Source organism: Gymnoscopelus braueri (genome assembly GCF_963280865.1).
Source record: "Gymnoscopelus braueri genome assembly, chromosome: 18".
Lineage (NCBI taxonomy): Eukaryota > Metazoa > Chordata > Actinopteri > Myctophiformes > Myctophidae > Gymnoscopelus > Gymnoscopelus braueri.
This window is the reverse complement of record NC_137618.1, coordinates 7,315,728-7,336,727: the sequence shown is the minus strand read 5'-3', so window position 1 is coordinate 7,336,727 and position 21,000 is coordinate 7,315,728. Positions and strand designations below refer to the sequence as shown.

The window sequence follows — 21,000 nt, the reverse complement described above, 5'->3', positions numbered from 1 at the left end:
GGGCGGCGTGGAAGAACAAGAACTCCGGGGTCAGCGAGGGCACGGACCGCAGCGAGACCATCATGGTGGGCGGGAGGGACATCGGACTGTTTGTCGGCGGCTTTACCATGACCGGTGAGTTGGTATATTATTATTATTATTAATAATAATTACTGTATATTAGCACATTTTCACAAATGTAAAGTGCATTATAAATAAAATCTATTATTATTATTATTTATTAACATTGATATTATTTTGTATTATTATTATTACAAACATTATAACCACCTGGCACCTGGCCATGGATTTGAGTAATATTGATATATATTTTGATCAAGTCAGAAGCATAAACTAATTATCCTTTTTATTATTGTCCTATTATTCCTTGTTTTACACACAGGTTCTGCCATGGAAATATCAAACTTTTCCATTACATTACAGTCATTTAGCTTTTAGCAGACGCTTTTATCCCAGGCGACTTACAATAAGTGCATTCAACATGGTAGGCAAGAAAACTACTAATGACCAGAAGTCATTCTCTTCTAAAACAAGCAACATGTAGGCCTACTGTACATTACAATATAATGCTACAAGTAGCCTATAGGCTGTATGCTGAAAAGCATCTCAAATGTATTCTTGAGACTAGCCTTATAACGCATACATTAATAGATCAGATCTTTTTCTTATAATAATAATAAGTCTCGTCATTGATGCTATTTTAATATCACACCCTGAAGGTTTAAGTAATCACATGAATTATTTAGCGCTTCCCAATTACAGGAATTTCATGAAACTTTAATGATAATAAGTAACTGCAGCATTGTGTTATTCAGAAATAAGATGAATATCAGACTAATAAATGAAGGCTGAATTATTATGCATGCACCATATTTTAGAGAATGTAATTTCAGATGATTCATTAAGTGTGAGCATGTTGAATACATAATCCATGTGATTGTATGTTGTGCATTACATGCTAAGGCAGACAGTTCATCAGTGGTGGAAAAAGCATTCTATTTTTTTAACTCAAGTATCAATACTGCAATGTAGATATACTCTGTTACAAGTAAAAGTCTGGAATAAAAAAAATACTTGAGTAAACGTACAAAAGTATTGCTATCAAAAGTAGAAAGTTCTCATCATGCTGAATGTCCTGTTTCACAAATTTCAAATGTATAAGACAACAAAACAACAACAAAAAACAAATAGCAGATCTACAAGCTCACAATGGGATGCATTGTGAGCTTGTAAATCGGCTATTTTCAAATGGCCGAAATGTATATAGGGCTGAAGTGGTTAATGTAATAATAATCAAAATCTACAAAAATAACTAGTAACTAAAGTAATTCAAATAATTGTAGTGGAGTAAAAGTACAATATTTGCCTTTGAGATAGTAGTGCAGTAGAAGTAAAAGTACTGCAAATTGGAGTAAATGTACTCGGTTACTCTACACCACTGCAGTTCATACAGGTTAAATTCAGTGTTCTCTGAATTCTCTTGTTCTCCCATGCAGCCACTTGGGTCGGCGGGGGATACATCAACGGGACGGCGGAGTACGTGTATCTGCCGGGCCACGGCCTGGCCTGGGCACAGGCTCCCTTTGGATACGCTCTCAGCCTGGTAATTGGTACGAATCTATATGTGTCTGCTGCTGCCTTGCCGCATTTTAAAACTGCTTCACCACCACTTCATCTTCCAACTGTCATGCTCCAACAATTAGCCTATAGATCAATGGTTCTCTAAAGTGGGGTCCGGCAGGGACCCCCAGGGGGTCCTTCTGGGGGGTTGCAGGGGGTCCCCATAGCAAAATTAATGTAGCATTAAAATAATTGTAACCATCTTTAACACCTATTTTATACTTCAGCTATTCAAGAATTTAGCCTACAAGCTCACAGGGCAGAACATCTTTTTTGAATTGTGGAAGACATTTTGAATAACTTTGAAACATTTTAACAACACATTGTCTTCTCTCATTGTGGTCCCTGGCGCAACATGTTTTCAGATGGGCGGGGGGGGGCAAATACATGTAAATTGGCACCATTGAATGAAATGTCAGTGTCTGTCGTGGCTTTATGGCCTGTCTGTCCATCTGCCCCGTACCAGGGGGTCTTTTCTTCGCCAAGCCCATGCGTTCCCGAGGGTACGTGACCATGCTGGACCCCTTCCAGCAGCTGTACGGGAAGAGGATGGGTGGCCTGCTCTTTATCCCTGCTCTCATGGGAGAGATCTTCTGGTCTGCAGCCATTTTGTCTGCGCTGGGTAAGCAAGTGTGACGCATGGACTGCTGCACCACTCAAACATCAGCCATAATTAAGTAAAAAATACATATCTATCCTCACCTTGCATAATTCATTTAATTTGTCTTGTCTATTTACCATACATGGCATGCTAGTTTAAGTATGTGTTATGAAAATTATGATATTTTAAAGAGGCGTGCCATGGTTTTGCACTATTTCTGCTTTTCATGTGTCTATGAGGTTGATAGAACTTCATTAAGCCCCCTGGTGGTGTTTTTATGGTGTTTTATGTCTTCTCTGACTATTTTGAGTTTCTTCCTGGAGGCTGAAACCTTGAGGGTCAAACGTGCCAATAGAGAAACAGCGCTTTAGTGACATTGTAAAAACACTCATTATCATAACACAACAGGTGTGGGCATGAGGAGGAGGAGGGACTAGGACAGGTGGGTGGTGCTAAGGTGGTGGAGGAGGTGCTAAGGTGAGAACCAGCTATACTTAATGAACTGGAGGCGTGTCCACATAAAAACATAATTTTAACAATTTCTGTACACTTTTTTGAAAAAAATCTTCCTCCTAGTATAACCATAATACCTGATGATTATGTTTAGGTGGGGGAAAAATCACTGAAAATCCCGGCACCCCGTCTTTAAGCTTTCAACTTCATAGTGATTGACAACATGCTGCACTGAAATGACAGTATGCTATTATGCAGTGGTGCAATACTCAGATTTGGGACAATCTTCTTATAATTAGTCCTCACTAATGCTTATTATTAATGTGTACCGTTTGTGTCTACTGGGTCTGTGACTCAGAGGAAGGCTGTGGACAGTTCAGAAACCTGCCTAGTGCCTACCAGTGACATCATCGATGGGGAATCCAAGCTATTAGAAACTGCAGGCTTTCTATTCCTGTAAAGTTAGCATACGCTGTAACTGAAGCCATTGTTCTCGCATTAATATATATATAAAATCTATATATGAAATCTTGTTTGAAATGACCAAACCCGTCTACCGATGATGTCACTTGTAGGCGGGTTTTCTGAGGTGTTCACAAAAACTTTACAATGAGTGATTATATGAAGATAGGTTGAAAATGGGTGAAGTCGTCCTTTATTAACCACTTAAACCCCCGTGTCCGTATTGTGGGGAAAGCTTTCACAGAAAATAGCAGATAGAAGACACTTGTATAGAGCCCTGAGGGACTCCGCTCAACCATATGGGGTTAAAGTGGTTAATATAAGGATTTTATGAAACGTCTATGGAGAAATGAATAATGGTCCCATGATTGTATCACATTATTTTGTGTTTGCTGGGTGCAGGGGCCACGCTCAGTGTGATCGTGGACATCAACATCAACATGTCAGTGATCATCTCTGCGCTGATCGCCATCTTTTACACCCTGGTGGGAGGCCTGTACTCTGTGGCCTACACTGACGTGGTCCAGCTCTTCTGCATCTTCGTCGGCCTGGTGAGTTGAGTTGTATTGGATCAACGTCTTTGAGGAATTATACTGTAGATCAGGGGGTCTTCAACAGGGGGTCCGGGACCCCTAGGGGGTCCTCAGAGTTACTACAGGGGGTCCGCCAAATCTTTGTGTGTTATGATTTTTCTTTTTTACATTAACCACTTGAACCCTAGTATCCTTTTTTCTGAGGAGAACTTTAGCCAAAAATAGCCGATCTACAAGCTTGTAGATCGGCGTTCCTCTTCTACCGTTCCTCTTCTACCCCGGAGTTGAACCTGGTTTCCTGCTGAAATGTTTAGGCTTTAACATTGTGCATTCACTATTTTAAAAAACATATTGGAAAAAAATAATATATATAGGAAAAAAGGATATTTTAAATATTTTTTAAACATTTTAACAACACAAATCTTGTCTTATGGGGGTCCCTGGTCCCAATATTTTCAGATGGCATCCTTGACATGAACACATTTGAGAACCACTTTTATAATCACCGCAAATGTGAGTGGACATGAGTTCACTCAAATATGTCCAATAAATGTATGTAATGTGAAATAATAATAAAAGAAAACAACAACAAATAGTGCACAGGGCAATAAGTTAAAGTGATAAATACACAGGTAGACTGATATAAGAAATACATAAATGTCGGAAAATGTGTTTTGTACTATATGTTTGTGTTCTCTGTCCCAGTGGATCAGCGTGCCTTTTGCCCTGTCCAACCCTGCCGTGTCAGACATTGGCGTGTCAGCCAAACAGGCCATCTACCAGGCTCCCTGGCTGGGACAGATCAAGCCCGAAGACGGCTGGCGCTGGGCAGACAACTTCTTACTGCTGGTAAGACAGCCCGTCCATCACTACTATACTGCACATGTCCTACGATGTCTGACAGAAGATTAATGCCAGGCCAAAAGGTGACGTTTTAAGAGAGGATAAACCCATAACCCATAACCTCAGTTAAAAAAATGAAAATGCTGACTGAGTTTAGTGACTAAGATACTGTAAGGCAAGATATCGTTGCTGTCGGGTAGCAAGTGCAAAATTGTTCCATTTTTATTATCTTAAAAACTATTTAAAATAGTGAATATAGCCGATCTACAAGCTTGTAGATCGATTATTGTACGATGAAGTAGGGCTTTACTTTATGAAATAAATATGATTAAAATGTGAAACTTGGAGATATGAGGTTTGTAGTCGTACTCCGTCATAACACTGACTCATCATATTCAGTATTTGCGGATTCATTGGAATTAAATATCTTTTAAAATGTTTTGTGGTGTCGAAGGGGAGGTGTCACGATGCGAGGTGTTGTGAGCTTGTAGATCTCCTGTTTTCACTCTTTTAAATCGTTTTTAAAATAATAATACAAATTGAACAATGTAGCTTGCAGATCTGCTACTTTTTATGCTTTTGTGTGACGGCGTAGTATGATCAAGTAGGGCATTCATTTAAAAAAAAAACACACAACGAGTTAGAATATGGAGATAAGAGGTTTGGATATGTATTTTGTGTGCCTAGATGCTGGGGGGTATTCCGTGGCAGGTGTACTTCCAGAGGGTCCTCTCAGCCTCCTCAGCCACCTACGCCCAGATCCTGTCCTTCCTCGCCGCCTTCGGCTGTCTGGTGATGGCCGTTCCTTCTGTTCTCATAGGAGCTATCGGGGCATCCACTGGTACACACACACACACACACACACACACACACACACACACACACACACACACACACACACATACACGTACACGTACACACATACACATACACACACACATACACACATACACACACACACATACACATACACATACATACACACATACATACGTACACATGCACGCACGCACGCACACACACACACACACACCCACACACGCACGCATACACACACACACACAGGTTCACACACACGTTCACACACGTTCACACACGTACACGTACACGTACACGTACACGTACACGTGCATGTACGCACACACACACACACACACACACACACACTGTGCTCCTCGTCATGCGTAGGCTTTCATAGACACACACACACACAGGCAAGCGGTGTCCAGGGCAGTTTAAGTAGGATTTATAGTGCTCCCTAAGGGGACATTACATTACGTCTCTGCATTGACCCAGCAGTGGCTGGCTCTAGAGTGAGCGCACAGGGGAGCCGTCGTTAAGTGCCTTGCTCAGGGACACTCAACCAGGCGACACAGAGCCTGGAGGAGCTGGGGGAATCGAACCGGGGACCGTTGGACTCCCAGATGTTTGTCGCTCCACACACAGGAAAATAAACATGCCAATTGGAACCAAAACTGTTTCTTCAGAGATACGTAGATACAGTAAAATAACCAGTTTTGCGTGCATGACACGCCCAAGATTTTCATGCAGTGTCTCAAATAACCATACAAATTGTTCTCAGGGGCGCCCGCTGGCCTAGCGGTCCAGGTGCTTACCACATACGTATGCTGGTAATCCAGCTTGACAGCGTGTCGCGGGTTTGACTCCCGATCCCGACGACCTTTGCTGTGTGTCGCCCCCCCCCCCCCCCCCACCCCCCCAATCTCTCTCTCCATTCCCTGTCAGCCCACTATCAACAAAGGTAGAAAAAAGCTCCCAAAAAATATATTTAAAAAAAAAGGGTTCTCTTACAGTTCTCTAGAACCATATGAAGAACCAACATGAAGAACCATTCACTAAATAAATTGGTTCTTTAGATGATGGTTCTTCGTGGAACCATAGCCTTTCAAAGAACCATTTACAGTAAGAACCATTCTTTTTCTGTGTACCTCCTGAGCCACACCGCCTTCATTTCCCATAGTAACAGTAAATGCTGGGTGCGTTCCAGATGAGCAGAGCAAACATCTGGACTCATAATTGGGACTCGCTCCATTTCAAACCAATCGCCTCTTTTCCCTGAAGTGGCAGGATGAAGATTTTTTGTCACATAATATATAATATATATTGTTGTGGTCGGGCAGAAACCTTGTATCCCCATATTTCAACATATATACTGTATGTTTTCTTTCCGTAATGAATGCCCTACTTAATGCCCCCCCCCCAAAACACTCTCACACACGTGCACACGCACACACACACTTTTATTATACTTGTGATGGCATCAATGTTTATTCAGAACATCATTTTTTATGAATGTCATTTCCGTCGTGAGCTTGTAGATCTGTATTCTACGTAGGAAACGTGGCCCTCACAAGTATAGTAATACAAGTACTGTGTACACACACACACACACACACACACACACACACACACACACACACACACACACACACACACACACACACACACACAGATTGCGTAGTAAATGAAACATCACAGGACAGTGGAAGCATCCAGAAGTGGGATAGTTTTATTCAAAGGATAGAAGGCTTTGGCAGGTCATCCTCACAGGATGCTGAACGGATGCAGTGGGGTGTCTGGGGCTTTGACGCCTCGTGTCATAAATATGCTGAATATTACATCTGAAGAACAAGGACTGATTTATTTAGTTTAAGGATCCAAGCCATTTCATCTGAGTCAACGATCTGTGTCTAGAGGCGAGAGGGAGAGGGAGAGAGAGAGAGTGTTTATACCTCCGGAGGATGGAATGAAGGAATAAGGCATCATTTATTCTCCATTGCAGTAGGATGTCACGTTCCAAAAACTAACAGATATTGAAGCTAACAACACGTTGCATCGCGACTGCCGAGTATGAATTAGGCTTAATGGAGACAGAGATAGAAGTACTGTATGTCAGAGAGAGAGAGAGAGAGAGAGAGAGACAGACAGACAGACAGACAGACAGACAGACAGAGAGAGAGACGGAGAGAGAGAGAGACAGACAGAGAGAGAGAGACTCACAATGGCAGCCCAATTCAGATTTTTGGCCTATCCACGTTGGATCCAGATTTGTTTTATGAAGCCGGAAAGATTTTAAAAAAACAAAACACCCCAAAAAGCTGACTTGAACCACATTAGGTGGTTTGAAATTAGATTAAAATCTGATTTCTAAAGATGCGTGTGTGGAGTCTGAACACTCGGGCGGACACTGACATCGGATTTATACTTGTACGTACGTTGTTACGACTACGTCGCTTGCTGAAAATAGCCGATCTACAAGCTTGTGAGCTTGTAGATAAGCTATTTGTTCTGTCTTGACGCACAAATCTGACCTGATCACTTGTATTGCAAACAACAGTGTGGACAGTCTAAAGATCTACAGATGAGATTGGAGAAATAAATCAGATTTGCAGTCTGAACAAGGCCTTTGTGTCATGGTGAGGGGGGGGGGGTGGAATAGGGATAGATGACAGCAGGTCAGAGAGAGAGAGAGAGAGAGAGAGAGAGAGAGAGAGAGAGAGAGAGATGAGGGAAGGGGGGGTCGTCTGTGTAATGACATCACAGGAAATGGCTGAATGGGAAGATAAGGTGGAGGATGGGTGGATGAGTAGACGAGTTAAGATACGGAAGAAGCAGGGATGACGAGATGGAGTAATGATTTACACACCGGTCAGACATCAGACCACAGACAATAGAGCTGGGGGCGATATGACTTAAAACCATTATCACCATTATTTGACATTTTTGCCTCAATTACGATTAATTTATATAGTGAAAATTGCAGATCTACAAGCTGTGTAATATCGTTGCTGTCGGGCAGAAACCTTGTATCTTGTATATACATTTTTCATTTAATTTTTTTTTCTTTTTATGTAATTATAAAAAAAAGGAACTGTTTGGACTTGGATTGTTTCCACTCAACAGCAACTCTATGCTGCTTTTTTAAATGGGTTACAGAGCTTTCATCGCAACCGTTTCCAAAGGGAATTCAATCTGTTTGCGAACAGAAACCATTCATGTCTTATTTCCATCCTAAAGGGCATTTCCTTCAGGTATTACTCCCAGTCTAGAACCACCAGACCGCTGTCCACTCAACCGCTGAATGCTCAGATGTTTTCCATATTCTAATATAATATGAACTTAAGAAAATCACATCAAATAAAAACGCTGCGGTCTACAGTCAAATATCTCGCCAGTAATGATATTAATTTGTGCCCGATTCCTTTGGGGTATTTATTTTTTTGTCATAGTACAATTGCACATACATTACATTTGTCCTCTCTGCATTTAATCCATCCTAGTTAGGAGCAGTGGGCTCTATTACAGCGCCGGGGGAGCAATTAGGGGTTAAGTGTCTTCCTCAGGGACACTTTGACACATACAGTAGACCATCGCTGGGATCTGAACCGACAACCGAGGACCATTTGTTTCCCAGATGGCCTCTCTGCCCATTCAGCTATGGCTAACCCCATTCCCCCCAATGCTCACTTGAATGTTTGCACTGATGGTGGCACTATAGGAAAGGACACGAGGTCACTAAAATCAATAGTGTTTATTATGCAAATGGTATGAACCCTAGTCAACAAATGACAGGGTAGATAGATAGTCACCTAAGTAGAGTGCATGCAGAATAATGTAGTGCCTCAAAGAAACTAGGATACACCGGTAAACATGAAACCTAGCATCTTCCTAAACAACATGCTATCTAAATAACATTCTTAACATTTGTGATCAAGCAAAACAAATCTAAATAACAAAAACAACTAAGTAACCAACATACCGATCCGCATCGTATAACTAGCATCTATGGTGACAAGAATGGATACAAAGATAGAGAGTGCTGGGATCGTGAATTGTGCACAGAAGATTTTGGGCCTGCCGACTAATAGGTGAGGTATGGAGCCCCCCCCCCCCATACTGGACAGTACAAATAAAATAAATGTTGAGACCATTAGTTTTTTTTCACTGGCTCATTCTCAATGTCCACAAGGCAAGGCAAGCAAATGAAACACATTATAAAAGCACATTTGAATTCAGTAAAAAGAATCTCCTTAATAGAAACACCTATTCACCTGTTAAAAAAACACAATGTAAAAAGACATTTGAATACAGCAAAAAAAACTAAACAACAACATAAGACTCTACAACAGGTAAAAAGTAGATTCAAGTCAAATCAAGGTATATAGGGAAAAAGACTATGATAACGCTTTGTTAAACAGGTAGGTTTTTAGTCCATTTGCATTTTTAAAAGCCTCAATAGCCTCAGTAGCCTCAGCAGACTGTGCCACTTTGGTGCTCGTCTCGAGTGTTCGGGGAGGGCATTCCACAGACATGGGGGCAGTGGAGCAGAAGGCCCGGTCGCATGGTGCGGAGCTTGGTCTTGGGGAGGGGGGGGGGGGAGAAGGTTGGTATTGGAAGAGTGGAGGTTTGGAGTGGAGGTTGGTGGGGCGAGGCCTATTCCTAGACGGACGGGGGTGATGAAGTAAATAGTTTGTGTCTTGTCGTGTCCTACTAGACTGGAACCAGACGTCGTACGGGCCGATCCCTCCCAAAGAGAACGAGCAGTCGGACATGATCCTGCCCATCGTGCTGCAGCACCTGTGCCCGTCCTGGATCTCCTTCTTCGGCCTGGGGGCGGTGTCTGCGGCCGTGATGTCATCAGCAGACTCCTCCATCCTCTCGGCGAGCTCCATGTTCGCCCGAAACATCTACCAGATGGCCTTCAGACAATCAGTGAGAGAACGCAACACGCACCCCCCCGTACATACAGTATAGACCCACACATAGTCGCCTGGTTGTAATTATTTGAGATAATCACAATTATTTTGTATAATCGTCTGAATCATCAGAATGATTTCCATGTTGGAAGAGGTTCATATGTGTTTGAAGTACATTTTAAAAAATAGCAGAAATAGCAGATCTACAAGCTCGCAACGCGTCACATTTGCACACGCCTCTGTGTTAAATTTGCCTCATTCTGGCAACACTTAAGCTGCGTTCACACCGGCAGAGACAAGGCTAACAGGCTACCTAGCATTCATTTCCCACACAGTCAGCGACATGAAGACACAAAGCCACGCATGACGTTATAAAACCTACCATCCATGCTTCAACTGCAGCTACAAATATGTCTCCATGGTGGTTCATTGTATTCAATTCATCATGAAGACAACATCAGCAACAACACTAAGAACGCTCGAGTGGCGCAGTAGTTAAAGGAGGAGTTCACCCAAAAAATGACATATTTTCTATCAATTGCACTCCCCATGAAGCCTTGAATTCATGGATTTATTTTGTTTTTGTGGCAATAATTTGATGACCGGGTGTGTATCCGGTAGGAGACACAAATAATCTACTTTGTGTCTCCTACCGGATACATTAGCCGGTAGGAGACGGGAATCAAATTATTGGCTTAGGAATGCCACAAAAACAAAAATAATTCCATGGATTCAAGGCTTCATGGGGTGTGCAATTGATAGAAAATAAGTCATTTTTTGGGTGAACTACTCCTTTAAGTGGATGCCCACCACCGCACCGAGTCTGAGGATTCGATTCGACCGCGGTGCGTCTATCTATATATGAACACAATTTGCCCCTTCTTCAGGGGAGGGAGGGTGGTATTAGTCACTGTGACACATACTCCTACGGGCTGGGGGGGCGGAGCCTGTCAGCAGGGAGTGTTGGGCGGGAGGAGTAGGGCGAAGGCTCTACGTCCTCCCGGTGGGGGCTCCTCACTGGCAGGTGAGCCAGTAGGATACAGCAGCAGTGACAACACACATAATTAATTGGCTTAATGACCAAAGTGGGGAGAAAAAGGGGTACAAAATTATTCTCTCGTTATCTCATACTAGTGTTGATTTTGACCGAAATTTTTGATTCAGTTTTAGTCATAGTCTTTTGAGTCAAATTCCAATTCCAGTCATATTTTAGTCATCTGAAATGTTTTACTGTTTGTCTAGTTTTAGTCGACTAAATATCATTATATTATAGATGACTAAATTTACAGTTGATTTAGTCGACTAAAATGTATTTTGGCGGTGCTGTGATGCCGTCGTAATGGCTGTTTTTACACTTGATCAGATCTACACTTGATCAGATCTACACTTGATCAGATCTACAAGCTCACAACGCGTCGCGCTGCGATGCGTTGTGACCTTGTAGATCTGCTATTTTCAGCATGCAACACCTGAGCGCAACCAAACATAAAATGACTTGTCTTTTAGTTCTACTGGATCTCTTCTCCACTCACTAACATTTTAGCCTAGTTTTTATTTGTTGACGAAATTGTCAATATATTTAGTCATCATAGCTTTTTCGTCAGTGAAAAAAGGTAGTCGACGAACATTATTTGTCATACAGTAGTTTTAGTCAACGAAATCAACGCTGTCTCATACTGCCCCCCCCATCCCCATCCCCTCTTTCTTTCCCTGCAGGCGTCAGACCGTGAGATCGTGTGGGTGATGCGCATCACTATCTTTGTGTTTGGCGCGGCGGCCACCGCCATGGCTCTGCTGACGGGGACGGTGTACGGCCTGTGGTACCTGAGCTCTGACCTGGTCTACGTCATCATCTTCCCCCAGCTAATCAGCGTCCTCTTCGTCAAAGGAACCAACACCTACGGCTCCGTGGCCGGGTAAGTTTTTTGTCACATTATTACTGTAAGCGCCTGATCACAACTATTTGAGATAAGCGCAATTATGTGAGATAATCCTCATTGTCAGTCATATATATGTCCTTTTGATTTATATGTTTCAATGTTCAGTGACAAAAACAACATTTAAATCGTCAATCGCTGTTATTTGTACAACAATTAATCGTCAACAAAGGGAAGCCATGATCTTAAATCATGGCTTCACTTAAAATATTAATTGGACTCAATCTTTCGGTGTGCCTTTGTTAAGTCGCTTATCCTATGTGGACTGTTATTTTTAAACTCTTTGTATTGGTATTTATTATTGTGTTTTTGTACGGCTGTTTGTAATAGTCTGTTGTTGGGTATTGTTTGTTTTAAAATGGACCACAATGGAAACGAGCTTTGGCCTTTTTTTGTGATTAATCCATTTTGGGCGCTTTTAATTGACAATAGTGTGCTTTTAAATGTTGCCAATAAAACATACTATCCTATTCTATTATAACTAAAATGTCATGATGGTGACAACCCCCTACACAGGTATATCTTTGGCCTGCTGCTGCGCATCGGTGGCGGCGAGCCCTACCTCCACCTCCCTCCGTTCATCTACTACCCCTGGTACTACTACGAAGACAAGATCAACCCGCTCACCAACCAGGTGATTTGATTTGATTTATGGAATTGCTTGCAACCGTCACATTGAAGGTTAAGAACATAATCGACGATGAAAAACCCTGTAAAGTCATAGATCTTATTTGCAATGTGGTAGCCTTACACAGAATTGAAAAACATAGACATACATGAATAAAACAGAGTACAACATTTAAAACGCTAAAAGCTTTGTTCAAACAATAGCCTAAAATAAATAATGACAATAAAGTGAGACTGTGTCACTGAAAGACAATACATTAATACACTTTAACAAACTTTATTTGTATAGCACCTTTCATGACATGAAATGCAGCACAAAGTGCTTTACAGAGCAAGAATACAATTACAGTTACAACAATAAAGCAAAAAAGAAAAGCAAAAGCATAAAACAACATTAAAATAATAGCAAAAAGGCAGTGAATCAGGTAATACAGTGAGGACATGGATAACAACACAGAGATTTAAAAATCAACCCAAAAAAATAATAATCAGCTAAAAGCAAGAGTGAATAAGTAGGTCTTGAGCTGTGCTTTAAAGCTATCGACAGAGGCTACCTGTCTTAGATGTAATGGGAGTTTATTCCATGCTGTCTTCCAGCATTAGGAGCTAATACATGATCAGTCTGCTACATCATGTAGGATACGTGGGGATCTCATTTGAAACAAGCCATTGCGGCTTTCATGAGCGATCCATTTTAGTTGACCTTGTATCGTAAACTGTACTTCCATGTGCTTTTTCTCTGCAACCTTCTAAATACGGTATTCAATCAATCAATCAATACAACAGCAGTGACAACACACAGCAATGTGTGAAAGGAGGAAAATGTTTGGCATAATGACTAAATTGGGGAGAACAAGGGGTAAATAGCGCCCCCAAAAAGGACTTAAAGGGGTATTTCACTTTCAAAAAAACTTTTGGTCATTTTATCGTCTACTCAGGCTTTTGTGAGCCCCCCAGACCGTTTTTAAGTTGCTTGAGTTAGTATTTAGATATTTGATATTCATTTTATCAGACACGCCCCCTTCCTATACAAACCCATTATAACTTCTAACTCCATTTTTAACCTGTTAGATTCATCAAAAACACCCGTCCTTGGTTCTGGTGACTCACCCTGCCCCCCTAATACGCGAGGGGGCCATGTTTTTTCGATAACTTTTTTCATGTATTTTATTATATTTTTTTAATGTATTACATTTTTTTCATTTTCAAAAAAAAAAAAATTAAAAAAAATGGAAAAAGTTATCGAAAAAACACGGCCCCCTCGCGTATTAGGAGGGCAGGGTGAGTCACCAGAAAAAAAGGACGGGTGTTTTTGACGAATCTAACATGTTAAAAATGGAGTTTGAAGTTATAATGGGTTTGTATAGGAAGGGGGCGTGTCTGATAAAATGAATATCAATATCTAAATACTGAATCAAACAACTTAAAAACGGTCTGGGGGGCTCACAAAAGCCTGAGTAGACGATAGAATGACCAAAAGTTTTTTTGAAAGTGAAATATCCCTTTAATGTAATCCCTTTGTCCAGGTTGAGTACACCTTCGTCCAGCAGCGCTTCCCGTTCAAGTCGATGGCCATGCTGGCGTCCTTCCTGGCCAACGTGGGCTTCTCCTACCTGACCAAGTACCTGTTTGAGAGCGGCACGCTGTCGCACAAGTACGACTTCCTAGACGCCGTGGTGTCCAAGCACAGCAGCGAGATCATGGATAAGACCACGCTGGTGGGCAACCAGGTAAGAGCTGCAAACGTATCTATTTATTTTATCAGCGATTATTATAAATCAGCGACTTGAAATTGAAATTGAAAAATTCGATAACCTAGTAATACACAATATTGCTTAACACATCACCCGCCAAGGTATTAAACATCGTTTGTTATCCCCTTGCCAGCGTAATTACCTTCATCCGATGAATTTTTAAACGCTGTGGATTGTATTCCAAAAAAACAAAAAAGGCGGAGGGAAGGGGTAAGAGGAGGGATCTGTGTATTCAGACGGACCACAACCGCGATCCGCCATTTTGGGGCTGGGGCTCGCTGAAAACAGTGGTTTTCAATGCAAAAAACAGCAACTGAGTTACAGCCGTTTTTCTGAAGAACCCATAGTCAGGGCGGGCGGAAGTGACGTTTTTTGGAATGATCTCACATCCACATACTTCTTCTCTCATTGACGATGGATCATCCCAGAGCTGTGTTACGGTGCCTAAAACAGCGTGCCTATTTTTTAAAATCGAACGCATTTATGCGATTTGGCGGACAAGTGCGCTATTTAATAGAACGCATTTATGCGCGATTGGCAGGAAATGAGTTAAACCCAGGATCAGTGTTGGAAAGTAACTAAAGTAACTTAATGAAAAAAGTAATGTTATTACCTTTTTCCAGAACTAGTAATATAACTAATTACTTTCACGTTTTGAGTAGTAAATATTTTAAAAAATTCCAAAAGTAACTTGTGAAACATGCACTGATGGCAGACACAACTTAAACCATTTAACATGAACTGATGTCAGACACAACAGAAACTGTGTCAAAACCCTATAGATGCCCGTGCTCTAGATGTGAGGAACACGTTGCGGCCCGAGCCTCCAGTACACACACATCTCTATCTACAAGTTTTTTTATTTTATAAAATATTCTTAAATGTTTTGAACCTTTTCACCTATAATAAAATGCCTAAGCTTAGTTGGATTAATTTGCTGCGCCCCTTTTACAACCAGGACAACATCAATCTGTCGGAGATGGCTCCGGTCAAGCCGGCCCTGGGCGCCTCGCTGGCCGGGACCTTCACCAACACGGAGATCCTCAGCGACGACGACGAAGACCGCAGCCCGGACGGCACTTTCAACAAGGAGTAGGATGCAAAGAGGGGAAGGAGCAAAAAAAAAGGGATTTGAAGAAGAAGGAGGTTAAAGAGGAGGTTCTTTGGGGAACCAGTAACTGCCGTATTGGTGGCCAAATCAACGTAAAAAAAAATAAATAGATTTGGCTTCCAGGTGACTCCACAACCGTGTTTTGTCCCGATGAAACGGTGCTGCCTTCTTTTTTTTGAGATTCCTTTGCGCAGAACCAGGAAGTTGACTGCTCACAGAAGCCAGATGATTGGCTGTCCTAAGCCAACCAATCACAGTCGTGTGTGTTTTAAGTCCTAAAGACTTCCTCTCTCGTTCTCTTTGTGAAAGAAGAAATACCGCCACCACCGTTTGAGTTTGTTTGAGTGCTGCTTAGGATTTTTTTTAAAAGCCAAACAATGAGCAAGAGGCCAATGGACACCTAGCTCACTATGGAGCGTTCCACAAAATGGATGCCGTGGGTTAGACGAGAACTGTGCAATATCTAATGAGGTATGTCTGCGATATTAGCGTGCGTGTGTGTGTGTGCGTGTGTGTGTGTGTGTACTTGTATTACATACTTGTTTGAGGGCCAATTGTCCCCACAAGTATAGTAGAATTTGAGAATTAGATATTGTGAGGACAATTTTCCTGGTCCTCACAAAATAAATGGTTGTTTATCAAGGTGAATATAAAAAAAGGTTTTTAGTGTTAGGCATACAATTAGAAAATAATTAGCGTGTGTGTGTGTGTGTGGGGGGGTGTGTGTGCACACGCACACGCTCACATTTGTGTGACGATAGAGCGCCATCCAGACACTTCTGCTATGATTTGAACCTTCGCGTAGAACACATTTATTAATAGAGCAATAATATTTTTTTATGGTCCAAGTTGTACATATTATACTGTAGCTACACTGTAATGATCACTTTATCATTTCAAACTGGATTTTAATTTGTACTTGAGGACCAATAGATCTGAACATGATTTGTGTTGTTAGCTCACTAGCGCTGGTTTTTATTGTACAATCACAGTAATACACTGTACGTCACCTTGATAAAAAATCAGGGTCTGAAAAGCAAATCTATATCAGATTATTGTTGCTGTGGGCAGAAACCTTTTATCTCCATTATTCTAACTTCTTGTGTTTTTTCGTAAATTAATGCCCTACCTGATCATACTAACAGCCGAGCGTCACACAAAAGCATCAAAAGAAGCAGATCCACAAGCTCGAAACGCCGCTCAAAACGCGACGCGAAGGAACGCTTTTTGAGCTTGTAGATCTGCTACTTTTGATACTTTTACATTTGAATCCTGAAAAGTAACAGTTTTGGACATAATGAGGTTTCCACCTGAGCAGAGACGATATATTTTATCTTTTGAACATGTGCCAAAACATTCCTATATGTGGACGTGTTATCGTTCGAAGTCTGGGTGTCAACGCTCCGCTAGGAAAGGTTGAAATAGTGTCGTAAACATTGTGTGGTATATAGAGAGTGCTGCACACTAAAGTCTGGTACAAATGGAACCAAAATGGACCCTTTGGTGATTGTGTATACTCTTTGGGTTAGATTAAAGGTAGTGTAAGTGGTGTTTTTTGGTTAAAACAAAAAGGGTTTTTGGTCAACTCTTAAAGCTCTATATTCATTCAGCAGCCTGAAACAACTGAAATGTGATTTCCGTGATGGGTGGTTTACCAGGCTAGGTCTCCCTGTCTCTCCAGCTATTTAGTAAACAGAAAATGCATTGTCAGATCGGGATACCGATTGTATCCAATCAGGAGAGAGAACCACAGGATGCAGGATATAGGTGAAACTGGAAGTGACTCAAAGCAGTGAGCAGACAAAGTTGGAACTGGAACACTATTAAATTGAAGCTGATGAATGGGTACTCTCTCCTGATTGGATGAAATTGGCAACCCACCTGAACATTTATTTGATGCTTATTAAAGAGCTGGAGAGACCCCTGCTACTGAACAAACACTCTAAAGGTTGCTATCAGAATAGATAGGTATTAACACTTATTTTAACAAAATATACGCAACATACTTACTGCAACTTTAAAGGGGTAGTTCACCCTCAAAATGACTTTTTACCAGCTTGTGGAGCAAGCTGGTCTATATTCAGTCGTTGGTTGAACTAGTCGTGACTTTCTCATCATTGGCTGTCCTTTCAGCCAATGGGGAGTCTGCAATGCCTTCCCATACTCTGAACGGGCGTAAGAGCTGCGGTCTCCAAATTCAGCGCAATTTACCGTTGCGACAAGACCAAAAACTTAAACTCGATGAACCACTAAACTAAGAAGTGAAACTTGATTGATTGATGGATTTTGCTTAATGTGCAACATTGTTTTCTCACTCAACAGTAAACAAACCAAAATACAGTGTATACAGGGTATCTGTATCTAAATAAAATAGGACCATTACTGCATCAAAAGTAATCAACAAACACGAAGAAATTGTCAAACATTGGCAAAATTGGCAAGTATTACCAAAGAAAGAGGCAGCCATTGTGAATGCAAGGCGTTGTGAGCTTGTAGATCAGCTATTTTCACAATATTACTCTTTGGAACCGAGTCAAACAGAATGTATTGCCTCAACTCCTACAATTGCGCTTGTCAGGGTGGTTCAAATAGGATTATTTTGGAGGGTCGTGGCCTGAAAAGTTTGACAACCACTGGTCTACAGTATATGACACTACCATACCAGCCCATGGGGTTTAATGCTCTGTGCCACAGACTTCTAGGTATAAAGTGTGTGTCTAGATGGTGGTTTGTGTTGCATATTGACTGGCTGGCTGCAGCAGCAGCAGCAGCAGCTTAGCGGAGGCGGGGAACGTATTGTTCCTTTGGGGGACGTCGGCGTCAATAGCAGCTCCGGTCACCATCGATCCAATCCCTCAGCTGCTCGGCCCCGCCGGACATTTCATTAGTAGGCCACTCTCTCTCTGAAGAGGTTAAACAGCCTAATTTATACTTCAAGTCACTTGGAAAATCTGTCGTATTTTCGGTGAGCGGCACGGTCGTACAACGACACATAAATTAGGCTTTATAGCTGCAGTAAGTGATTTATTTTGTTACAATAAGTGTTACATATCTTTATATTGTGGTAGTAATCATTGCTATAGTAGCTATAGTGAGTGTTTGTTCAGTAACGGGTCTCCCCTGCTCTTCAGCTCTGTAGTAAACAGGAAATACATTTTCAGGTCGGGATACCAATTTTATTCAACCAGGAGAGAGAACTCATACAGGATACAGGGTCAATAAGTAGGAAGTGATGAAATAAAGAAATGATCAGACAAAACTGGACCTAGAATACCATCAAATTGAAGGTGATAATTGGGTACTCTTTCCTGATTGGTTTAAATTGGCAAGTATGGCAACCCACCTGAAAATGTATTTCCTGTTTATTAAAGAGCTGGAGAGACGGGGAGACCCGTGTTACTGAACAAACACTCTTTAGCAATGATTACTATCTAAATATAGAGCTTTTGAGCTTTTCAACAGAAAACCTTTTGTGAAAAAATATCACTTACCCTATATCTTAAGAGCTAAAGAGCAGAGATGTGTTTGTTTTACTGTGCGTTGGATGAGGATACAGATAAGCAGAGAGATATTGAATAGGCCATTTTAAAGGCAGTCATGTTGCCATAAAAAGTTGTGTAATGTTGTTTCCTTCACAGGTGTTACCTATGAAACTAATTAAGGCTCTGTACCAATCAAAGGGCCAGGGTGCTGCATGTTGGCTCACTGGAAAGACTGCTACACTAATGGAACAGAGCCTTCAGCTTTAATTAGTATCACTGGCAACACCTGTGAAGGAAGCAACATTTATTTATGTCAATATGGCTGCTGTGAAGAAAGCTGTGAAGAAAGGTCTGTTACAGCTGGTGTAACAGTGATAACAGTAATACGATGATACTGACTGCACCCTTTATTATAATTCTGAATGCCCCCCTGTGTGACCACTTGGGCAGCAATCAGCTGGGTGAAGCTGAACACTGGATTTCCCCCGCCGGATAAAATGGGTCTAAATTATTTTTTAATTATTATGAATTCACCAAATGGCAATCGTTTAATGAGCGCTGAGCAAAGAGTACAGTACTTCAAAATGGACAATGTCCACTGAGGCAGAACTCTGCTGTTTAAGAGGCATGAGGATGATCAAGTGAAGAAAATGTTGTCACTTGATGCGGTGAATCTTTTTACTGTTTTCTGTCCAGTTTACTCCTGTCACACAGTGTTGTGGTTTGTGTGCGCGTGTGTGAGTGCGTGCGTGTGTGAACCTAATCAGCTTCAATGTACTCAATTGCCTTAATTTAAAGGGGTCACTTCAATGGTGTGATGTCACGTCCTAATGGTTGAGTGAACAGCACTCAATTTCTTTGTCTTGCCGCAATCAACTTAGAGGCTAGCTAAATTGCAATACTCTCCACTGACAGCCTCATTCATTAAGCACTCAACGTCCTGCGTATGTGCCGTTTTTAGAAACAGCTGGTACACTCACATGCAGGTCGTTGAGTGATTTCGAACGAGCACTTCCCCAACTCAAACACTTAGAAGGAATCATGGCTGCACAGAGTTTATGGGCTTCATGGGTTTTAATGGGCTCTATGCACAGCAGCTATATTGGAAAGAAGTTGGACCTTTTTCCTTACTTTCTTCATAGGCGTTACAAATGATACTAATGAAGGCTCTGTTCCATTCTGGTCAAACAGAGTCAGGATGCTGATATTGTGCATGTTGGCTCACTGGAAACACTCTGCTACACCAGTGGGTCTCAAAGTGTGGTCCAGGAACCCTCATGGTTCCTTGAGGGGGTTCCAAATGGCCCCTTACCGAGAGTGTACAAATGGAACCAAATAGACCTGTAAGGGGTCCATTTGTTTCCATTTGTACACTCTCAGAGTTATGGGGGTCCTTGGAATTAAAAAGTTTGAGAACCACTGCGCTACACTAAATGGAACAGAGCCTTCATTAGAGTCATTGGTAACACCTGTGAAGGGAGTATAGAAGAAGCCCAAATTCTTTCCAATATGGCTGCTGTGCACAGAGCCTGTTGACAGAACTGTTGCTCATAACAGGACAACGGTGGATGTTTTCAAACAAAGAGTTGACACAGACAAAGAGGACGACCCAAGCAGTCCACAGTACAGATGCAATATCGGTGAGTTTATGGACGTTTAATTCAATCAGATAGGACCTTTTTTTTTTTACAACCTGTCAATGGAGGGGATTGCAACTTAGATGCGGCTAGCCTGTGTTTTTTTGTCCAGATATCATTTTGTGGAGAACATTTTAAAACTGTTATGATGGAAGAACATGTAACACATTCAGGCCCATTACGGTGTCCCACCTGTAATGAAATTTAAAAAAAGCTTGTGGGA

At 41.6% G+C, this 21,000-nt stretch overlaps 1 protein-coding gene across 1 annotated transcript; it reads left to right on the top strand.

Annotated features, from left to right (window-relative positions):
* LOC308105850 (high-affinity choline transporter 1) lies at positions 1-15,643 on the top strand (the record flags this gene model as incomplete). Its single annotated transcript, XM_080456774.1, has 11 exons — positions 1-114; positions 1,497-1,610; positions 2,087-2,242; positions 3,539-3,687; positions 4,375-4,518; positions 5,200-5,353; positions 10,028-10,245; positions 11,946-12,145; positions 12,683-12,800; positions 14,320-14,523; positions 15,506-15,643. The coding sequence occupies exons 1-11, from the start codon at positions 63-65 to the stop codon at positions 15,641-15,643; spliced, it is 1,647 nt and encodes a 548-aa protein (XP_080312900.1). The 5' UTR covers positions 1-62.
* Positions 15,644-21,000: the final 5,357 nt, after the last annotated feature.